The 18,790-nt window shown below is 43.5% G+C and overlaps 1 protein-coding gene across 1 annotated transcript; it reads right to left on the bottom strand.

The window, feature by feature from the left end:
- Positions 1-6,510: 6,510 nt before the first annotated feature.
- GPX5 (glutathione peroxidase 5) lies at positions 6,511-17,708 on the bottom strand. Its single transcript, XM_004474165.3, has 5 exons — positions 17,451-17,708; positions 14,574-14,727; positions 9,259-9,376; positions 8,717-8,816; positions 6,511-7,617 (listed from the first exon to the last, which is right to left on the bottom strand). The coding sequence occupies exons 1-5, from the start codon at positions 17,535-17,537 to the stop codon at positions 7,411-7,413; spliced, it is 666 nt and encodes a 221-aa protein (XP_004474222.1). The 5' UTR covers positions 17,538-17,708; the 3' UTR covers positions 6,511-7,410.
- Between the last annotated feature and the right edge of the window lie 1,082 nt (positions 17,709-18,790).

Genomic DNA, 18,790 nt, shown 5'->3' with positions numbered 1-18,790 from the left:
TTCTGGAAAGAACACCAATCCTGTTGAAACTATTCCAAAAAATTGAAACAGAAGGAACACTGCCTAATTCCTTCTATGATGCCAACATTACCCTAGTACCAAAGCCAAACAAAGACACCACAAGAAAGGAAAATTACAGACCAATTTCTCTAATGAACCTAGACGCAAAAATACTTAACAAAATACTTGCTAATCTGCGACGGCTTGCTCGGTCGGTAGAGGTGGGGTCGGGCTGCGGACGAGGGGTCGGTCCAGCTCTGGACGAGGGGTCGGTCCCGCTTGGGACGAGGGGTCAGTCCCACTTGGGATGAGGGGTCGGTCCGGCAGCAGACGAGGGATCAGTCTCACAAGGGGTTGCGCGGTTTGGCTGACGGGGTCGCCCGGCGAAGCCAGCGACGAAGGGGTCGCCCGGAGAAGCAGGTGATGAAGGGGTCGCCCGGAGAAGCAGGCAACGAACTGGGGACAAGGGAGGCCAGGCCCTTGTCGGGGGCTCTCAGGACTGGAGGGCGCATGGCAGAAGAACTACCACGGAGACAAGGTAAACACGCAAGTCCACTTTACTGAGGGAGAGGCAACAGTTTTATAGGGGCTGGGGAAGGCTGATTGGTCGAAACCACGCCCTGTTCTGATTGGTTGCCGGCGAAAGGTCAGTGGGCGGCACTGGACGGGGGAGGGGCGGTGGTTAGGGATTGGCTGTCGCTGTTGCTGGGGGAAGGGGCAGGGTTTAGGGATTGGTGGCTGCTGTTGCTGGGGTGGAGGGCAGACTGGAGTTTCCCACCCACGCCTGGCTGTTGCTGCTGTGGGGGGAGGGAAAAGGGCAGACTGGATTTTTCTGCCCACACCTGGCTGTTGCTGCTGTCGGGGGAGGGGAAAAGGGCAGACTGGAATTTTCTGCCCTACGCCTGCGTAGGGAAAACGAAGAAGAAGGGTGCCGCCCCACAGGCATCGTGTGGCGCCATCCGGGAGGAGGGGCGGCCGCGGAAGCATGGCTGCCGAGAAGGGGAGACCCGAGGGCACTCTGCGCCCATGCCGAGCTTCCTTCAGGGGTGGCGGTGGGCCCGACCAACCACCCTATTATGGGGGCAGCGGAATTAGGCCTACCGCGGCCACTCCCCTCGCCAGGCCAGCAAACCACACTTCAGCCCGAGGGGTGACTGCACTAATCGTATTCAACAACACATTAAAAAAATTATACACCATGACCAAGTGGGATTTATTCCAGGTATGCAAGGATGGTTCAACATAAGAAAATCAATCAATGTAATACACCATATAAACAGATTGAGAGAAAAAAACCACATGATTATATCTATAGATGCAGAAAAGGCATTTGACAAAATACAGCACCCCTTCCTGATAAAAACACTCCAAAAGATCGGAATACAAGGAAACTTTTTGAACATGATAAAAAGTATATATGAAAAACCGAAAGCCAACATTGTTTACAATGGCGAAATCCTGAAATCCTTCCCTCTAAACTCAGGAACAAGACAAGGATGCCAATTGTCTCCGCTCCTATTTAACATTGTCTTGGAAGTACTTGCTCGAGCACTGAGACAAGAACCAGATATAAAAGGCATTCAAATTGGAAGGGAAGAAGTCAAAATTTCATTATTTGCAGATGGCATGATCCTATATATAGAAAACCCTGAGAGATCTACAACAAAGCTCCTAGAACTCATAAATGAGTTTAGCAAAGTCGCAGGTTATAAGATCAATGCACAAAAATCAGTAGCATTTCTGTACACCAATAATGAGCAAGATCAGGAGGAAATCAAGAAACAAATACCATTCACAATAGTAAATAAAAAAATCAAATACTTAGGAATAAATTTAACTAAAGAGGTAAAAAACTTATACATCGAGAACTATACAAGATTGTTCAAGGAAATCAAAGAAGACCTAAATAAATGGAAGAATATTCCCTGTTCATGGATAGGAAGACTGAATATTATTAAGATGTCTATCCTACCAAAACTGATCTACACATTCAATGCAATCCCAATAAAAATCAACACAACCTTCTTTAAGGAACTAGAAAAACTAACTATGAAATTTATTTGGAATAGAAAGAGGCCCCAAATAGCCAAAGACATATTGAAAAAGAAAAACAAAATAGGAGGAATCACACTTCCTGACTTCAAAACATACTACAAAGCTACAGTAGTGAAAACAGCATGGTACTGGCATAAGGAGAGACACACAGACCAATGGAATTGAATTGAAAGTTCAGATATAGAACCTCATGTATATAGCCATATAATATTCGATAAAGCCACCAAACCCTCTCAACTGGGAGAGAATGGCCTATTCAACAAATGGTGCCTGGAGAACTGGATAGCCATATGTAGAAGAATGAAAGAGGATTACCATCTCACACCTTATACAAAGATCAACTCAAGATGGATCAAAGACCTAAATATAAGAGCCAAGACCATAAAGACCTTAGAAAGCAGTGTAGGGAAACATCTACAGGCCCTTGTAATAGGAAATGGCTTCATGAATATCACACCAAAAGCAGGAGCAGCAAAAGAACAAATAGATAAATGGGACTACCTCAAAATTAAAGCCTTCTGCACCTCAAAGGAGTTTGTCAAGAAAGTAAAAAGGGAACCCACACAATGGGAGAAAATATTTGGCAACCATATATCTGATAAGAGACTTATAACTTGCATATATAAAGAACTCATATATCTTGAAAACAAAAAGATAAACAACCCATTTAAAAATGGGAAAAAGACTTAAACAGACACTTCTCCAAAGAAGAAATACAAATGGCTAAAAAGCACATGAAAAAATGCTCCAAATCTCTAGCTATCAGGGAAATGCAAATCAAAACTACAATGAGATACCATCTTACTCCATAAGATTGGCAGCCATGAAAAAAACAGTAGAATACAAATGCTGGAGAGGATGTGAAGAAAGGGGAACACTCATCCATTGCTGGTGGGAATGCAGAAGGATCCAACCATTCTGGAGGACAGTTTGGCGGTTTCTCAAAAAATTATCCATAGATTTGCCATATGACCCAGCAATACCACTGCTGGGTATATACCCATCAGATCTGAAAACAAGGACACAAACCGATATATGTACACCAATGTTCATAGCAGCATTGTTCACTATCGCCAAAAGTTGGAATCAATCCAAATGTCCATCAACAGATGAGTGGATCAATAAAATGTGGTATATACACACAATGGAATACTACTCAGCTGTAAGAACCAATACACTACAATCGCACGTGATAACATGGATGAACCTTGAGAATCTTATGTTGAGTGAAGCAACCCAGGCATTGAAGGACAAATACTATATGACCTCAATGATATGAAATAAGTTAACTGCCTCAGAGAGCTAGAGTCTGGAAAAGTGGCTTACAGGAAATCGGGGGGTGGAGGAAGGATGTGAGTTATTGTCTGCAGGGGTGGAATCTGTGATGAGCTGGGGGTAAGTATGAGCACAAAGAAGGGACAAAATGGGGGCAAGGGGTTACCTTCGGGTGGGGTTTTCTGGGTTTGAGGGGGGCTGGGGATGGGAACAGGGGTAATATTGTCCAAGAAATAGGTGGGAGTGAGGGGCAACATACGAATATGGGAGAGTGTCAGAAGTTCGTTGAGAACTAAATGTTGAGTAAAACGTATCAAAGTATAAGTAGGAGGGTTACCTGGTTAGGACGCTCAGGGGGTATGGTCTGATGCGTGACGGACTCCGGAGGGAATAGCTGAAGGCTCATTTTGCCAAGGTGGGTTCTACCATTGGGTGGGGTGGATCCATATCCTGGGGAAGACTAATGCCGTCGAATAGAGAGAACTGTATCTCTCGTGAGAAAGGACAGCTCGCAGGGTATTAGATTGGCAGGCGTTGTGGGCCCTAAGGGGAGGGGAAAATGGATGTGGAATGGATGGAACAAAGGTAAATAAGGGGGCAAAAGAGGAGTTATGTGAGAGTACACGAGGATGAATATAAAACAGCTAATATTACACCAAAAACATATAGGGGACGACAGACTAATAATGAAAACCATAAGACAAAACATAGGATAACTAAAAAATTTAGAAAACTGTACAGCCTAAAATATGGACCACATAGTAAGCACAAATGTCACCTTGTTTGAAAACTATAGTTTTGGAATCTGTACATCAGTTTCAGGAAATATGATATGAATAAGTTAAAAGATTATTGCTGTGCAAGGGAAAAAGTTTTATGGTGGATCTGGGGAAATACTGTATATTGTATATATGAATTTCGGTGATCTGGACTCTTCTGAAGCTGACATTATGTTGGGATTCACTTTACGGGAAGTTTTGGATCACAGAGTGGTTCAACAATGGCAGTGGAGGAATACTGATATGGGATGTTATTGACAGGATATATATGGTTGACAGGGAGTTATACAGGGCATATGCCCAGGGTATATGGTAATGTCTATATATACTCATAGTGGAAACAAAAACAACAGCTGGGGGGGTACTGGGCTCCTGGCCGGGGGGGTCACTGTTGTGGGCCCTGGGAGAGCAGCGGCAATCCTCCAGGTGCGACGGCAAGAACCAGGAAGAAAGGAGGGCCCAACAGTGGGCTCGTGATACTAATGGTTACACTTTTGAGCCTATACACCTGCAATAAGAACAAGGCCTAGAGTAGCATTGTGCCTGGGGGTTTCCTCCTGACAGCCTTCATGTTACTCAAATGTGGCCACTCTCACAGCCAAACTCAGCGTGTAGATGCGATGCATTCCCCCCAGCGTGGGACACGACACCCGGGGATGAGCCTCCCTGGCACCGAGGGATCACTACCACATACCAGCTGAAGAAGCAACTAGAAAATGACCTTGAATTAAAGATTCAATGCGGAACAGCAGAATATACCTGTCTACATATAATAACATGACTTCGGGAAGCTGTTTGACCTAATGTAAGGGGGAAATGGAAAGGAGAAATGAGATTATAAGGCTGTGAGTCTCTAAAAAAGAGTCTGGAGGTTGTCAGAAGGAATACCCCTATGTACAACTGAACAGAGTCTAAGAGACAGATAAGGTAGATACAACCCCAGGTATTGGTTCTTTTGAGGGATAAAGAGACCCACGGGTTCTATGGTCATGGCAGAAGGGGTTCACTGCCATGACAGATAGCCCTTCTTTGGAGCTGGTGTCTCTGTGTGATGGAATTGGACTCAGAGGGGATCTCTTTTCACAAGACTTGCATGCTACTTTATTGGAATTGTAGTTGGTGCTGGGTTTAAGATATATGTAGGGGATTTGAATCTCTGGACTGATAATATGACACCCAGGCCCAGAGCCTCAACAGACTTCAGCTCCTACACTTTGATTTATTGGACTTACTCCACTCAGCTAACATGGAGTTGAAGAAGGTCAACCACCACAACATGGAGCCTAGAGTGTCTACAACTGGAAGCGGGAGGAGTGCATCCAGTACCCATGTGGAATCTAAGCCCTCACTTGACATAGATGTGCAATGGACACAACCCATCCAATGTCCACAGAGAAAATGTGGAATGGGTGTTGGAACGGTAGCCATGGTGGCTGCTGGGTGTGGGGAACGGGAGGAAGAAATGAGATGTGGAGGCGTTTTCAGGACGTGGAGTTGTCCTGGATAGTGCTTCACGGACAATTACGGGACATTATAGATCCCCCCAGGGCCCACTGGATGGAACGTGAGAGAGTCTGGGCTATGATGTGGACCATTGACTATGGGGTGCAGTGATGCTCAGAGATGAACTTACCAGGTGCAATGGATGTGTCATGATGATGGGAGAGAGTGTTGCTGTGGGGGGAGTGGGGGGCGGGGGCGGTGGGGTTGAATGGGACCTCATATTTTTCATAATGTAATTTTTAAAAAAAATAATAAATAATTAAAAAAAAAAACAAAAAACAAAAACAAAAGTGCCTACCCTTTTATCTTATGATGACCTTATTTCCCCCATAATTCTCAAGCATCTGATACACTATACCTACTAGTCCATATCCTTTCACCACTGTACCATCCCAGTTCAGGTTTGGCCAAAGTTTTAACAACTGCATGGCTACTTTGTGCCAAGGGTTATCTGTGTGCCAATCATCTTCTCATTGTCAACCAAGTGGTTGGTAACATCAGCTTCAAATGTTCCTCTTAGCATATGCTTTCTCAGATTACTTTTGGTGCCAACTATTGCAGGTTGGGTTCCATGGAAAGCAGACTCTGAGACTGTCAATCAGAAAGTTTATTAGGGAATTTCCTCAGGATCAACATCCAAGGAAGAAAGGGGGAAAAAAGGATTCAGCAGAGGGAAACACTGGGCTGCAGTGCAAGAACCAAAGGGCACCAGCTTACTCGTGGAGGGCTCTGCAGTTGTGATGGCTTCTCCCAAATTGAAAAGACAGGGCTGGGCTTTTTACCCTCGCTGAACAGTAATTGGATATAGGCTGCCCCTGGAAAGGGACATGACTTTGTTCTGGGGACATTCCTGGGGAGGGATGACAGCTGACATCTTTCCAAGCATTTGGGAGGAAAAATCCATCCATCCAGGGGATGGGCGGTGTTTGGGCAACATAGCATCTATGACAACGTGAGAAAAAGGAAGGAGAAATATGTGTCTTAACGCAAGAAAAAATTTAAAACCACCACAGTAATCCCCAATGCTGCAAAAAACATTTTATTGGAAACAGTGGCAAATCTGGTTCTGAAGCTGAGGAATCTAGAGTTGAATAGGTAAGTCCATCTTCCAACGATAGGGGGCATTCCACCCAGGAATCATGACCTGCATGTGCTAAGGATCAGGCAATAAGGAAAACTATGGGGAGGTCCAATTCAGAGAGAAGTTCTGGATCCTACTTTTCATTGAGATGCCCTTTCCTTCATGTGATGTAAAGTTCTTTCTCTCACTTTACCTTGGAGCTTCTACAGGAGAAAGACAGATGAGGTGAGTCATGGATGAAGACTGACACTAAAAGAGTTGGAAACAGACAATATATGTTCATCTCTGGGAGAAAAATCTTATGAAGTGGAATCCAGATGGTGTGGCTGTCATCCCACCGCTATTCTTACAACTTTAGTGTGGAGAGAGATTAGGGGATGTCTAGGGATGTCCTTCTTCAGGATCTTGAGGCAGAGTAAACCATCCGCATGGAAGGATAATTTTCCTTTGATGGATAAGAATTATAAAATTTGTAACAGAGTCATGGAGATTTAGGATTTGCAGTCTTTTGTTCTTCACCCCATACTCTTGCATGGAGAAACAGCAGTAGCCACCAGAGTATAAATCTACTTGGTGAAGATTGGAAACATTGAGAATATAGAGGAGATTTAGTCAAGTGATGTCCGTTTAGGAAGCCACTGTGGTGGGAAGATGGATTTTTTTGAATAGGTCTTTAGGTAAGAGGCAAAATGGCTTCTGTGCCAATTCTGGGTGTTTCTATATAGTTCTGAACTGCTTCAGATATTCCAGAATGTCTGCTCGGACTGTGCTGACTGGAGTCCGGTGGTACCAGCGCATGACAGGGACTCCATCAGGCCCCACCAGAAATTTTTCAAAGTTCCAGCGAATGTCATGGACCTTCATGGGTTCCCAGGAGATATATCTGGATGAGCTCAAAATCTCAGAAGGGTGAGGACAGGAGTGCTGAAGCAGAGAGACGGAAAGAATAAATGACAGCTACATTTATGTTCCTGGATGATCCAGGCTATTTTCAGCCACAAGCAGTCCACTCTCCAATATCGAGATACTTTAATAGCTAGTGGCTCCTAATAAGCCCCTCAAATTCTCTGAATCTCTACGCCAACTACCAAGAATCCCACAGAAGATGTTATAACAAAAGTCTATTCCCTTTCTCTGTTTCTCTCCATGTCCCCATCACAAAATCCTGCTACTATGGGTAAGATACATCACCTCTCTAGCTTTTAGCTTCCCTATCTACAAAGTGAACAACTTGCATTAGAACATAGTTTACCACATCTGGAGGCTCAGTGGGCCATTGCCATTTCAATAAATATCTTTTAAGACCAACATAGAGTTACCAACATTTCTTTTAACAAATAAGAAAAAAATTAAAATACTATAATTTTTTTTAAAATCACTGTAAGAATAAATTGCATACAGGTCATAATCTCAGGATAATGGGAAGCCCAATAAGTTGGGTAAGCTGAGTTTATGAAACTCTTCCTACAATGTCTTATTTTCCTCAATTTACTGAGAATATATGAAAATCTCGACATGGACTAACCTTGGCCCAGAGTCCAGCAGTTAGGAACAAATGACTCTGGTGATCTTTAGGGGGCCTTTCTGTGCTGACATCCGCTATGTCTAAAAGTTAGTATTTATACATTGTATTATAATACATTGTATTATAACTGTTGACTTCCATTATCTCCCTGTCCAGTATGAACTCTTAAGAGTAGAGACTGTGTCTTATTCATCTTTACATCCTTTTTGTTTAGTAAACTGCCTTGTAGATAGCGAGTCCTCAAATGTATCTTGAATGAATGAATGAATGAATGAATGTCAATCAGCAAGATAGAATGATCTCAGTAAATACTGCCACTCCAGAAGTCAGAGCTCCATAGATAGTAACAATTTAATCCCAAATTTCTATCCAATCCATAGTTATCCTTCAAAGAATCCAATCCCACTCCAAGCCTGAGCCCTTGTGTCCATTTCCACCATACCTACCCAATGCCAGGAATATTAGGGAAGAGGGGGTTTAAGTCAGTAATTTGCTTACCTTCAAAAAGGTGAAGACTCTCTGTTCTCTTACACCATTCACATCCCCTTTCTCAAAAATCTGGAAATTAGGCACATATCCTCCCCCTGGACGAACATACCTGCAATGGGCCACAATGTCCTTAGGAAGCTCCAAAGCATAGAGAATAAGTTGTGATGGGACACCAGGATTTAAGGTCATGGGAAAGGGTGGAAAGAGCTGTTGTAGATGGGGGGAGAGGGGGGAAATAGGCCCGATATTGACCTTGGGCTCCTTGGTTGACTATTTTTCTCTAGTTCACTCCCTGTCCCTGCCCCACTGTTTCTGTTCCAGTAATTTCTGTGCTCCTGCTCCTCCACAGGTCCATCCAGGCCTCAATACCTTGGGATGGGAGAGAGTCCCTAGATGATGCCACAGGCTCGTCAAGACTGGCCAAAGCTGATAGCGGCTGAGTCCACTGATGCACCTGACCCCCCTGGGAAGTTCCTAATGTGGATGGGCTTCTGTGGAGACTGAGGGGAGGTTGACAGGAGCCCCTTTTAGGGTTTCAAGCAGGCACTCACTTGAGTCCAGGTAGGATCTCTGAGTTCTCCCCTGGCTCTTGCTTCCCAAACTGGTTGCAGGGAAAACCCAACACAACTAGGCCAAAAGGCTTCAACTCCTCCTGAAGTGCATTCAGTTCTGCAGGTAGAGAAGGGAGTAAATGGTGGCCTGGTAGAGACCCTGCCATGTTCAGGGCCATCTTTAATTTAAAATTAATTTTAAAAAGTAAGGTGTAATAAACTATAATCCATGCTGTGTGACAATGCTCCAAAATGTACTCATCAAATGCAATGTACATACCACACTAATGAAAGAAGATGTCGATGTGGGAGGAGTGGGGGGGCGTGGGGAGTGGGATATATAGAAACCTCTTATCTTTTTAATGCAACATTTTGTGTGATCTATGTATCTTTTTCAAAAAAGATAATTTTTAAAAAGTAAGGTGTTTGAGAGAGATCGCTGGAGTTACCCATTTTCTAGATGAGGAAACAGAAGCTCAGAGAGGGAAAACGTCTGGTTCAGAGAGACTATTAGAGGCAGAGCTGAGGTTAGAACCCAGATTTCCAGAAACACATCCAAATGCCCTTACTTAAAGTGGCAGTATTTCCCAGACCTGAGGCACATCAGAATTAGCTGGGGGCCCTTCCTGAAAAATAGGGATGCTCATGTCCCATTCAGAGATATTTTTTATTCTCTTCTTCTGAAATGGGACCCGGGGATCATTGCTAATTAAAAGCTCACCAGGTGTTTTTTAAGCAAAGCCAGATTTAAACATCACCCATTAGTTTACCTTCCCTGGTTGCTTAATTGGGTAGATTAACTCTTCCTTTAATGAAGAGAAAGATAAGAACAATGAGTATTGAGCTTCTCCTCCTGTTGGCTCACACCGATGGAATGGGGATAAACCTAACAGAGGCAAGGAGGGATCTAGAAAAATTCCAAGTTGAGCTCCAAATTCTTCAGCAATCCTCAGGATGTTAAAGATGTATTCGTCCTAAAAATCCTCACTGATATGCCAAAACACAAGCTTCTAACTTCATGCTTCCACCACCAGAAGTTTTCCCAACTTGTCTGCTCATCAGTGTTAGCGTTTTCTGGGCTGCAGGCTTTCCATCCCAACCTCAGCCAGTCCCATGTAGATTAAGCTCAGCCAAATGGTATCTCCTTCTAGTCCTTTTCTTTCTTTTTTTCAAAGTAGTGATTATTTTCCTGTTTCCACATGTCCCCATAGTCCTTCCTTTGTCTTCAGCCACTGTGGATAATTACTTTCTCCAGGAAAGAGATGAGAAATTAGGAGGTCTTTCACTTCTTGGGCAGATTCCTTATCTGTTATGTGCAGTGTAGGAACTGAATAAGTTGATTCTTAAGGTCCTTAGGAACAGGTAAAACAAATTATGTTCCAATGGGGTTTATTTAGTCTTATAAAAGAATGAAGATATGGACTGAACTCCAGAGTACTTTATTATTAAAAAAAAAAAAAAAGCCTGACAAATACCACTTGTAGTCTATGAACTAAAGGGAAAGCAGAAAAAAGAATCTATTTATTTTGTAAATATGATAATACTGGTTGTCTGAAGGGAAGAGAAATAGGTTTCACCTTAAACCTTTTTCTTTCTTTTGATTTGAGCCTTGTAAAAATATTGCCTATTCAAAATATAGCATAATTAAAAACAAAAAATAAAGTTCTTAGTTCAAATATAAGCAACCAATATTTGTTTCTGTTATAATCCATCCTGCCCCTTATTCATTGATTATTGAACCATCTGACCTGGAATCTCAGAAAGAAAATTCTTCTCAGAATAATGTACAGAGAGGGTGAAAATCTGCACCTGAAGGAGGATGTGAGGTTGGAGAAGGAGTGTTTGCCTCGAGTATAGATTTCTCTATAGGTCGCACACCAATCATACAGCCCCAGTTACAAAATCCCCAATCCCTTTCATTGTAAAACACTGGAAAAATCTCAAAAATACTAGTCATCTCTCCTGTTTTTCTGAGAGGCTCCTAGTTCTCAGGTAATTATTGATTCTCCTGGAAATCTCAAGAGCAGCAGAGGCAGGACATAAGGAAGTGGAGTCAGCAAACTTTTTCTGAAAAGTTCAAGAAATAAATATTTTAGACTTTGTGAGCCATAATGTCTCTTTCACAATTACTTATGGAATGTCTGTTCCAATTACTCAACTCTGCTATGTGGTTTAAAAGCAGTCATAGACAATAGGTAAACAAGGAAGGATGGCTGTGTTCCAATAAAATTTATTTTCAAAAATAGACAGCTAAATGCATAGAGTGCACAATTTGCTAGCCCTCACTCTCTAAGCCAAACTCAGCATGTAAATGCATTACCTTCCCCCCAGCGTGGGACATGACTTCCAGGGATGAGCCTCCATGGTGCCAAGGGATTACTACCAAGCACCAGCTGATGATATAACTAGAAAAAGACCTTGAGTAAAAGGGTCAATTCAGATCAGCAGAATATCTCAGCCTACATGTAATAGCAGGTTTTAAAAACTGCTTTTTGACTTTGGATAAAAGAGGGGAAATGGAAAGGACAAATGAGCTTATATGACTACAAGTCTCCAAAAAAGAATCGGGAGGTCATCAGAGGGGTAATGCTTATGCACGCCTCAGCAGGGTACCAGAGACAGCCAAAGTAGATAAAAACTCAGGTACTGGTTCTCTTGAGGGCTACAGAGACCCACAGGTTCTAAGGTCATGGCAGATGACTCTGGAGTTCAGTGCCATGTCAGTTGGCCCTACTTTGGAGTTTGTGTTCCTGAGTGTGATGGAGTTGGACTCAGATATGACCTTTCTACACATGTCTTTTCTGTTACTTTTACCAGACCTGTGGTTGGTAAATTTGGCTTTGGGGTTGGTGTATACTCAGGAGACCTGAATCTCTGGACTGTCCATGTGACAGCCAGGCCCTGAGCCTCAGCAGACTTGCAACTCCTACCCTATGGTTTATTGCTCTTACCCTGGCCAGCTAACAGGGAGGTGAAAAAGGTCAACCACCACACCAAGGAGCCAAGAGTGCCTATAACTGCAAACAGGAGAGTTGTATCCATCATCCATGTGGAATCTAAGCCCCCTTTTGATGTAGAGGGGGACTGGACATAACCATCCCAGGATCCACAGGATGGAGGAATAGAGCATGGATTAGAGTGGACTTACTGGTGTTCTGCTGGGGAATTGTTGTGATTAGTAATGGAAGAAATTATAGAATTGATGTGAAGAAAGTGGCCACAGTAGCTGCTGATGGTTGGGAGAGGGAAGAAGAGCTATGATGTGGGGGCATTTTCAGGATTTGGTCCTGGGTGGTGCTGCAGGGACGGATGCTGGACATTGTGTGTCAGCCATGGCCCACTGGGTGGACTGGGGCAGAGTGTAGACTACAATGTAGACCACTGTCCACGTGGTGCAGCAATGCTCCAAAATGTATTCACCAGGTTCCGTGAATGTGCCACAATTATGGAAGAGGTTTTTGATGTGGGAGGAGTGGGGTGAGGGGGTGGGGGGTATATGGGGACCTCGTATTTTTTTAATGTAACATTTAAAAGAAAATAAAGAAGAAGGAAAAAACATTACTACTTACTATTTTTTTTTTAATTTTGCTAGCCCTCCTCTTCATTTCACAGCAGAAACAGTCATATTAGACAAATATAGGCGGCGGACTTGGCCCAGTGATTAGGGCATCCGTCTACCATATGGGAGGTCCGCGGTTCAAACCCCAGGCCTCCTTGACCCGTGTGGAGCTGGCCCATGCGCAGTGCTGATGCGCGCAAGGAGTGCCCTGCCACGCAGGGGTGTCCCCCGCGTAGGGGAGCCCCACGCGCAAGGAGTGCGCCTGTAAGGAGAGCCGCCCAGCATGAAAGAGAGTGCAGCCTGCCCAGGAATGGCGCCGCCCACACTTCCCGTGCCGCTGCCGACAACAGAAGCGGACAAAGAAACAAGACGCAGCAAATAGACACAGAGAACAAACAACGGGGGGGGGGGGGGGGGGGGGAGGAGGAATTAAATAAATAAAATAAATCTTTAAAAAATATATATATATTAGACAAATATAGTGGACATGGATGAAGCATATATATGAACAATATGTTAGCTCAGGCACATTTCAAAAAAGTATATAGAAAGTTAAATTTGAATATTTTGAATATTATTTAGCTGTAAAAAGGAATGAAGTTCTGACACACGTGACAATATGCATAAACCTTGAAGACACAAAGGACAATATTGTATGATCTCACTGATAGGAAATCATTAGAATAAGCAAATTCATAGTCAAACTAGACTACAGGTCACTAGGGGCTGGTGTAGGGGTAGGGGATGAGGAATTAAGGCTTAATTGATAGAGCTGATGTTTGGGATGATGTAAAAGTTTTGGTAATGGATGGTGGTGATGGTAGCACAACATTGTGGATGTAATTTATACCACTGAACTATATATTTAAGTGTGGTTAAAAAGGGAAATTTTAGGTTGAATATGTATATTACTAGAAAAGAAAATTTACCCATGGGACTATATAACACCAACAGTGAACCCTAATGTAAACTACGAACCACAGTAAATAAAATAATAATATTGTTTCATCAATTGTAACAAGGTACCACATTAATATAAAGTGTTACTAATAGGGGAAACAGTGTGTGAAGGGTGTGGTTGAAGATGCTTGTACCCCAGAAAAACATGTTATTAAGTTGAATCCATTCCCGTGGGTGTGGACTCATTGTAAATAGGATATTTTGATGAGGTTATTACAGTTAAGGTGTGTCCCACCTCGATCAGGATGGGTCTTAATCCTATTCCCAGAGTTTTTTATAAGACATGAAATTCAGTCGAGAGAGGAGAGAAAGCCACTGGAAGCAAGAAGCTGAAACGGAACCTGGAAGAGAAGGCACAGAGCTGGAGACACTGCCATGCGCCTTGCCATGTGACAGAGGAACCAAGGATTGCTGGCAACCAGACTCAGAACGCGTCAGTCTTTGGGAAGAAAGCAGCATCCTGATGACGCCTTGATTTGGACATTTTCCCAGCCTCCAAACCATGAGGGAATAAATTCCCATTGTTTAACGCAACCCATTTCATGGTATTTGCTTAAGCTGCCTAGGAAACTAAAACAGAAGGTATATGAGAATTCTGTACTTTCCACAACTTCTCTCATAAAATAAATAAATAAATTTAAAAACAAACTAACAAAAACACTCCAGGTTTCCCTGTGAGCGGCAGTTTGCTGATTCCTGAAATAGGGGGATGGAGTCAAATGATCATGAGTATCTATTTTAAGATATAACCAGATGGCAGATTTGGAACCGAGGAGATTTGGCTGTGAGTTCTTACCAGGATACTGCGCTGTCAGACCACAATAGGTGGCCACGTTTACGAAGAGGACATGCTTGCCTGCATACTGCCTGAACTGGATGTACTCCCTTCCGTTAAGAGTGGCGGCCCCGTAGTCATAGATGGTGCCTTTCACGTCTTTGTAGCAATACATCTGTAAGATGAAAACAAACGATGGCAGCATTAGTAACCACAGTGCCTGACATCTGTGTTACCTTTCAAAGCACCCAGAGAATGACACCTGTATTAACAGAAACTGAGAAAACAAGCAAGAGTCGTCTAAGGTGTCAATGACAGAACATTGACTTCGGTCTTTTGACTTGAAATCCAAAGGGTTTTTGTTCTTGTTGCTGTAGTTGCTTTGAGGAACAAACAAATCAGCTATCTCTTCCTATTATTCCACAGAGACTTCCTCACACAGGTAAGATTCTAGAAAATGCTTGGATGAACAGAAAAAATCAGAGATTCATGAGCTGAGATGGAGGACCTGGAAGTAAATGGTGCCAAAGAGAAAAGCAAACTGCCTTTCAGGCTTCTGTGAAAATCGGCTGCTCTTTGGCTCTGCATTCAATGCACTTTGCCTGAATTTCCCAGAGGAGGGCAGGTTTTTAATTACCTGAGCATCTCAGGATGACCTACTTACTTTAACTTTCCCTAGTCCTGGTTTCTCGCTCCACTCATGAATACAACGGAATGGAAAGAACTCTGGCCAGAGAATCAGAAGCCAGCTCTATTTTTAAATTCCTTTATGAACTGGGCAAGTCTTATCCTTGGTCCTCAGCCTCCCCATCAGTAAAATGAAGATATTGGTCTACATTGCTTAAATACCCAGACTTCCAAGTTAAACCTTCTAAAATCGTATATAACTTCCACCATGAATAGTTTCCTCTCTCATGTCACTCCTTTACTCATGATGCTCTATAAGCCAATGCTATGAAACCCCAACTTTTTGTGGCTCCCAAGAGAGGAGATGGAAAACCCAAAAGTATCAGCAAGTAGTTCACAAAAATCTGCGTGGGAGCATCCAGCTTACCCAGCTCTTGGCGCCACTGTTCTCCACCCTCTAATACCACCTTCATCACCAGCTTCATCTTTCCCATCCCTTCTCAAATCTCTTAAGCATATTTATGAAGAGTTCCCCATAACAGAAACAAGGTCTACCTGAAATTCCTGAGGCACGCACTTACGTTAAACTCCTCCATGAGGTGGCTTCATCTTATTCCTCTTCAGTATCCATGCAGGAGCCACGCGGTCCCCAAGGTGCCCTGACTCCACAGCCACCAGCACACCCTGGCCACTTCCCTACACTGGGGAAGCAGCTACAAATTCTTCTTGGAATACATAGAGTATAAGATAGGAAATATGAAAAGGAAGCTGCACGCCTACTATTGGTGAGAAAACAGCAGAGAGGAACTGACTAGAAAGAGGAGGGAAAGCCCTTATCTGGTAAGCAAGGTCCAGACTTAAAGACTTAAACTAGGATTAAACTAGACTCCCTGGAAACTCAGTGGACTAGAACGGAACTTAGTCCAACATGCTTTGCCCTCATCCAGAGAAGGAATGATGCTAAAGAGGAGAATGCTCCATTCTCATAAAGGATTCTATCCCTAGCATACCGAGTTGTAGCTACTCACTCCCTGCTCTTAGGGAGAAAGGTGTTCTCTCTCTTTGTGTTTTAGCGATTTTCCTTAAATGCATACACACATGCACCAGTAAAACAGATTCATGTATAAACTAAACATTATATAAAGTATCTATTCCTATCTCCATAGTGCCATAAAAAAGCTAAACGTTTTTAAGCATTTGACTTTTTCACTACTGCAATGAAAGTCAGTGAAAATCATCTTGTGTACCAGGATGCAGGGGCTTAGAGAAACTCTGAACTTGAAGATTCCTTTCAATCAGCTTACCCTGATAGTTTAGTGAAGTGTGTAAGCTGTGTCTCAAATGCCACCAGCCCAGAGTCTCCACATCCAATTAGACAGCTTTGGGTAGCAACAATAAACACTCATTTATTCCCAAAAATAGAAAGTCGCCTTTGGGCTCATCTACCCAGTTTCAGAGAGGGGAAATGATCTTACCAGGGCTAACTTTTATAGAACACTTATATGGTTAACTATTGCTGCTCATAAATTCCTAAGGTATCTTCTCTTACTTGCCAGTTTATAAGGAGAAAGCAGAGGCTAACAGAAGTTAAGTGGTTTGTCCAAGCTCAAAAGCGGTAGCCCAGGATGTGAGTGAAAGTTTGCCTGGCCCTAACTTCATGCCTCGGAGTCACCTAGTGCGTAGCTCTCCCTCCTGTCCTGCCATAAACAAGTGCTTTGGAGATAAGACAACTGAGCCTTGATTTGGGAATAAAACTGGAGCTGGGATCCAAGACTCCTGACCCCAAATTGAGTTGTCTTAGGTCTCTGATTATTTTTCCATGTATTTTATTTTTCTCTGATAATTCTCTAACTTTATCCACCCATACACTTCCAGAGTAACTTCCCCTCTTCATGAGTTTCCCTCTGAGCCATCTCTGAGACGGCTCAGCTCAACCTCTGCTCCAAACTCCAGCTCCTACTCTCTCCTCCTCACCCACCGCTGCCCCAGACTTCAGATCCAGCTCAGATGCTGATGTGGCTGGAGGGGTATCCAGGCAGCCCCCACGTGGAGAAGGCGGCAAGAAAGCGCCACTGTAAGGAGATTCTTTCTCTCCTACCCATATTCAGTTCAAGGAAGACCCATTTATAAGAGGGAAGAAGATTCAAGAAGCCAAGAACGGTTTAGGGTTCTCCAGCAAAGAAGAAAGCAAAGGTCAGGCAGGATCCAGAAGCAGGAGGAAGGGGAACCCCAGGACTGATCCTCTCTCCACCCTCTCTGAAGATCACTCACCTTCGTCTTCTCGATTTTGAGATTTGCCTGCACGAAGCCAGCTAGGAGAAGGGGGAGAAGATAGGAGGCCAGTAACTGTCCAGTCATGATTGGTATTTGTAGATCTCAACGGACCTGGGGACCTCGCGCACCTCCGCAGCCTTTTGATGCCTTTGGCGAGGACCAGTGCAGGCCTGCGTGGGCCCATAGCAGGGCGGCCAGGCCTTGGGAGGCGAGAGGACGGCCCAAGTCGCCCACACGCATCCTGGAGCACTCAGAGCTCACAGGGCGGTGAGGACCTGAGACCCACAGAGACAGGGGCAGAATTAATGAGAAGGTGACGGCAAGCCCCCTTGGGTTCATGATGACCCTTGTCTACCTTCCCTGAGTGGCTGGAAGTGTCTAGATGCAGAAACAGCCTCTCAGGCTTTGCAGTAAGGCCGCCCCAAGAGGGTTGGTGTAGACATTCCTCATACTGTTATTTGAGCTTAAAAAGTCAAAGGATGGACGTCCTAAGAGCTCTCAGAGAAAGTCGGAGGAAACTGGCCCCGATGAAAGAAAAAATAATTACCATATATGTGAACAACATACACTAATATATTCATTATACAAATGCTTTCGAGTGCTTAAAAATCAGTAAGAAAACAACCAAGAAGCTAACAGAAAAATGGGCACCAGACAGAAAATCAAATGGCTTCTATGGTAGGATACAATGTTCTCCTTCACCAATAATCAAAGAAATATAAATAAGAAAAAAAACCGCATTCTTCGTTTATCAGATTGGCAAAGGTTAAAAGGAATGCCGGGAGCCAGCCCAATGTCAGTCTGGTAAATCAGGCCCTTGTACATCGGCGGTAGGGGGGGTTGGGGGATGGAAATACTAACAGCTGCCAACTTTTTGGACGATGCTCTGCCACTCTAAATTCTGCACTGTCTAAAAGTAAGTAACTTTTTTTTGGAACTTTTTATCTCGAAATAACTATCAAGTTACAAGATATTGTAGGCACTCCTCTTAATCTCCTGGAATCCCAGTGTCTGAGAGGCATCATGGAAATGAGACACAAGTTCCTCTAAGAATGAGAGGGCTTTGCCAGTGAACAGGTATCAGAACCCCCATCAGCAGTTTCCAAAAACCACTTAATAGTCTTGGATAAAATTTTGCAGTAAATGAGTTAATAAACCCTGGAGCACTAGAAATTGCTGGTTTTCTCACATAAATAATATTTTCAGTCCCCACCAACCTCACGGGAGGCTTACCAAGACCCTTTCCCTTTTGTCCAGTTTTACTTTTTGGATCTCAAGCACTAAGGTTTGAATTAATCTTACTACAAAGTTCGTGATTATCTTTACTGTAAGGCCCC

Source organism: Dasypus novemcinctus, chromosome 22 (assembly GCF_030445035.2).
Source record: "Dasypus novemcinctus isolate mDasNov1 chromosome 22, mDasNov1.1.hap2, whole genome shotgun sequence".
In the NCBI taxonomy this organism is placed as follows: Eukaryota; Metazoa; Chordata; class Mammalia; order Cingulata; family Dasypodidae; genus Dasypus; species Dasypus novemcinctus.
This window is presented reverse-complemented; position numbering and strand designations above follow the sequence as displayed.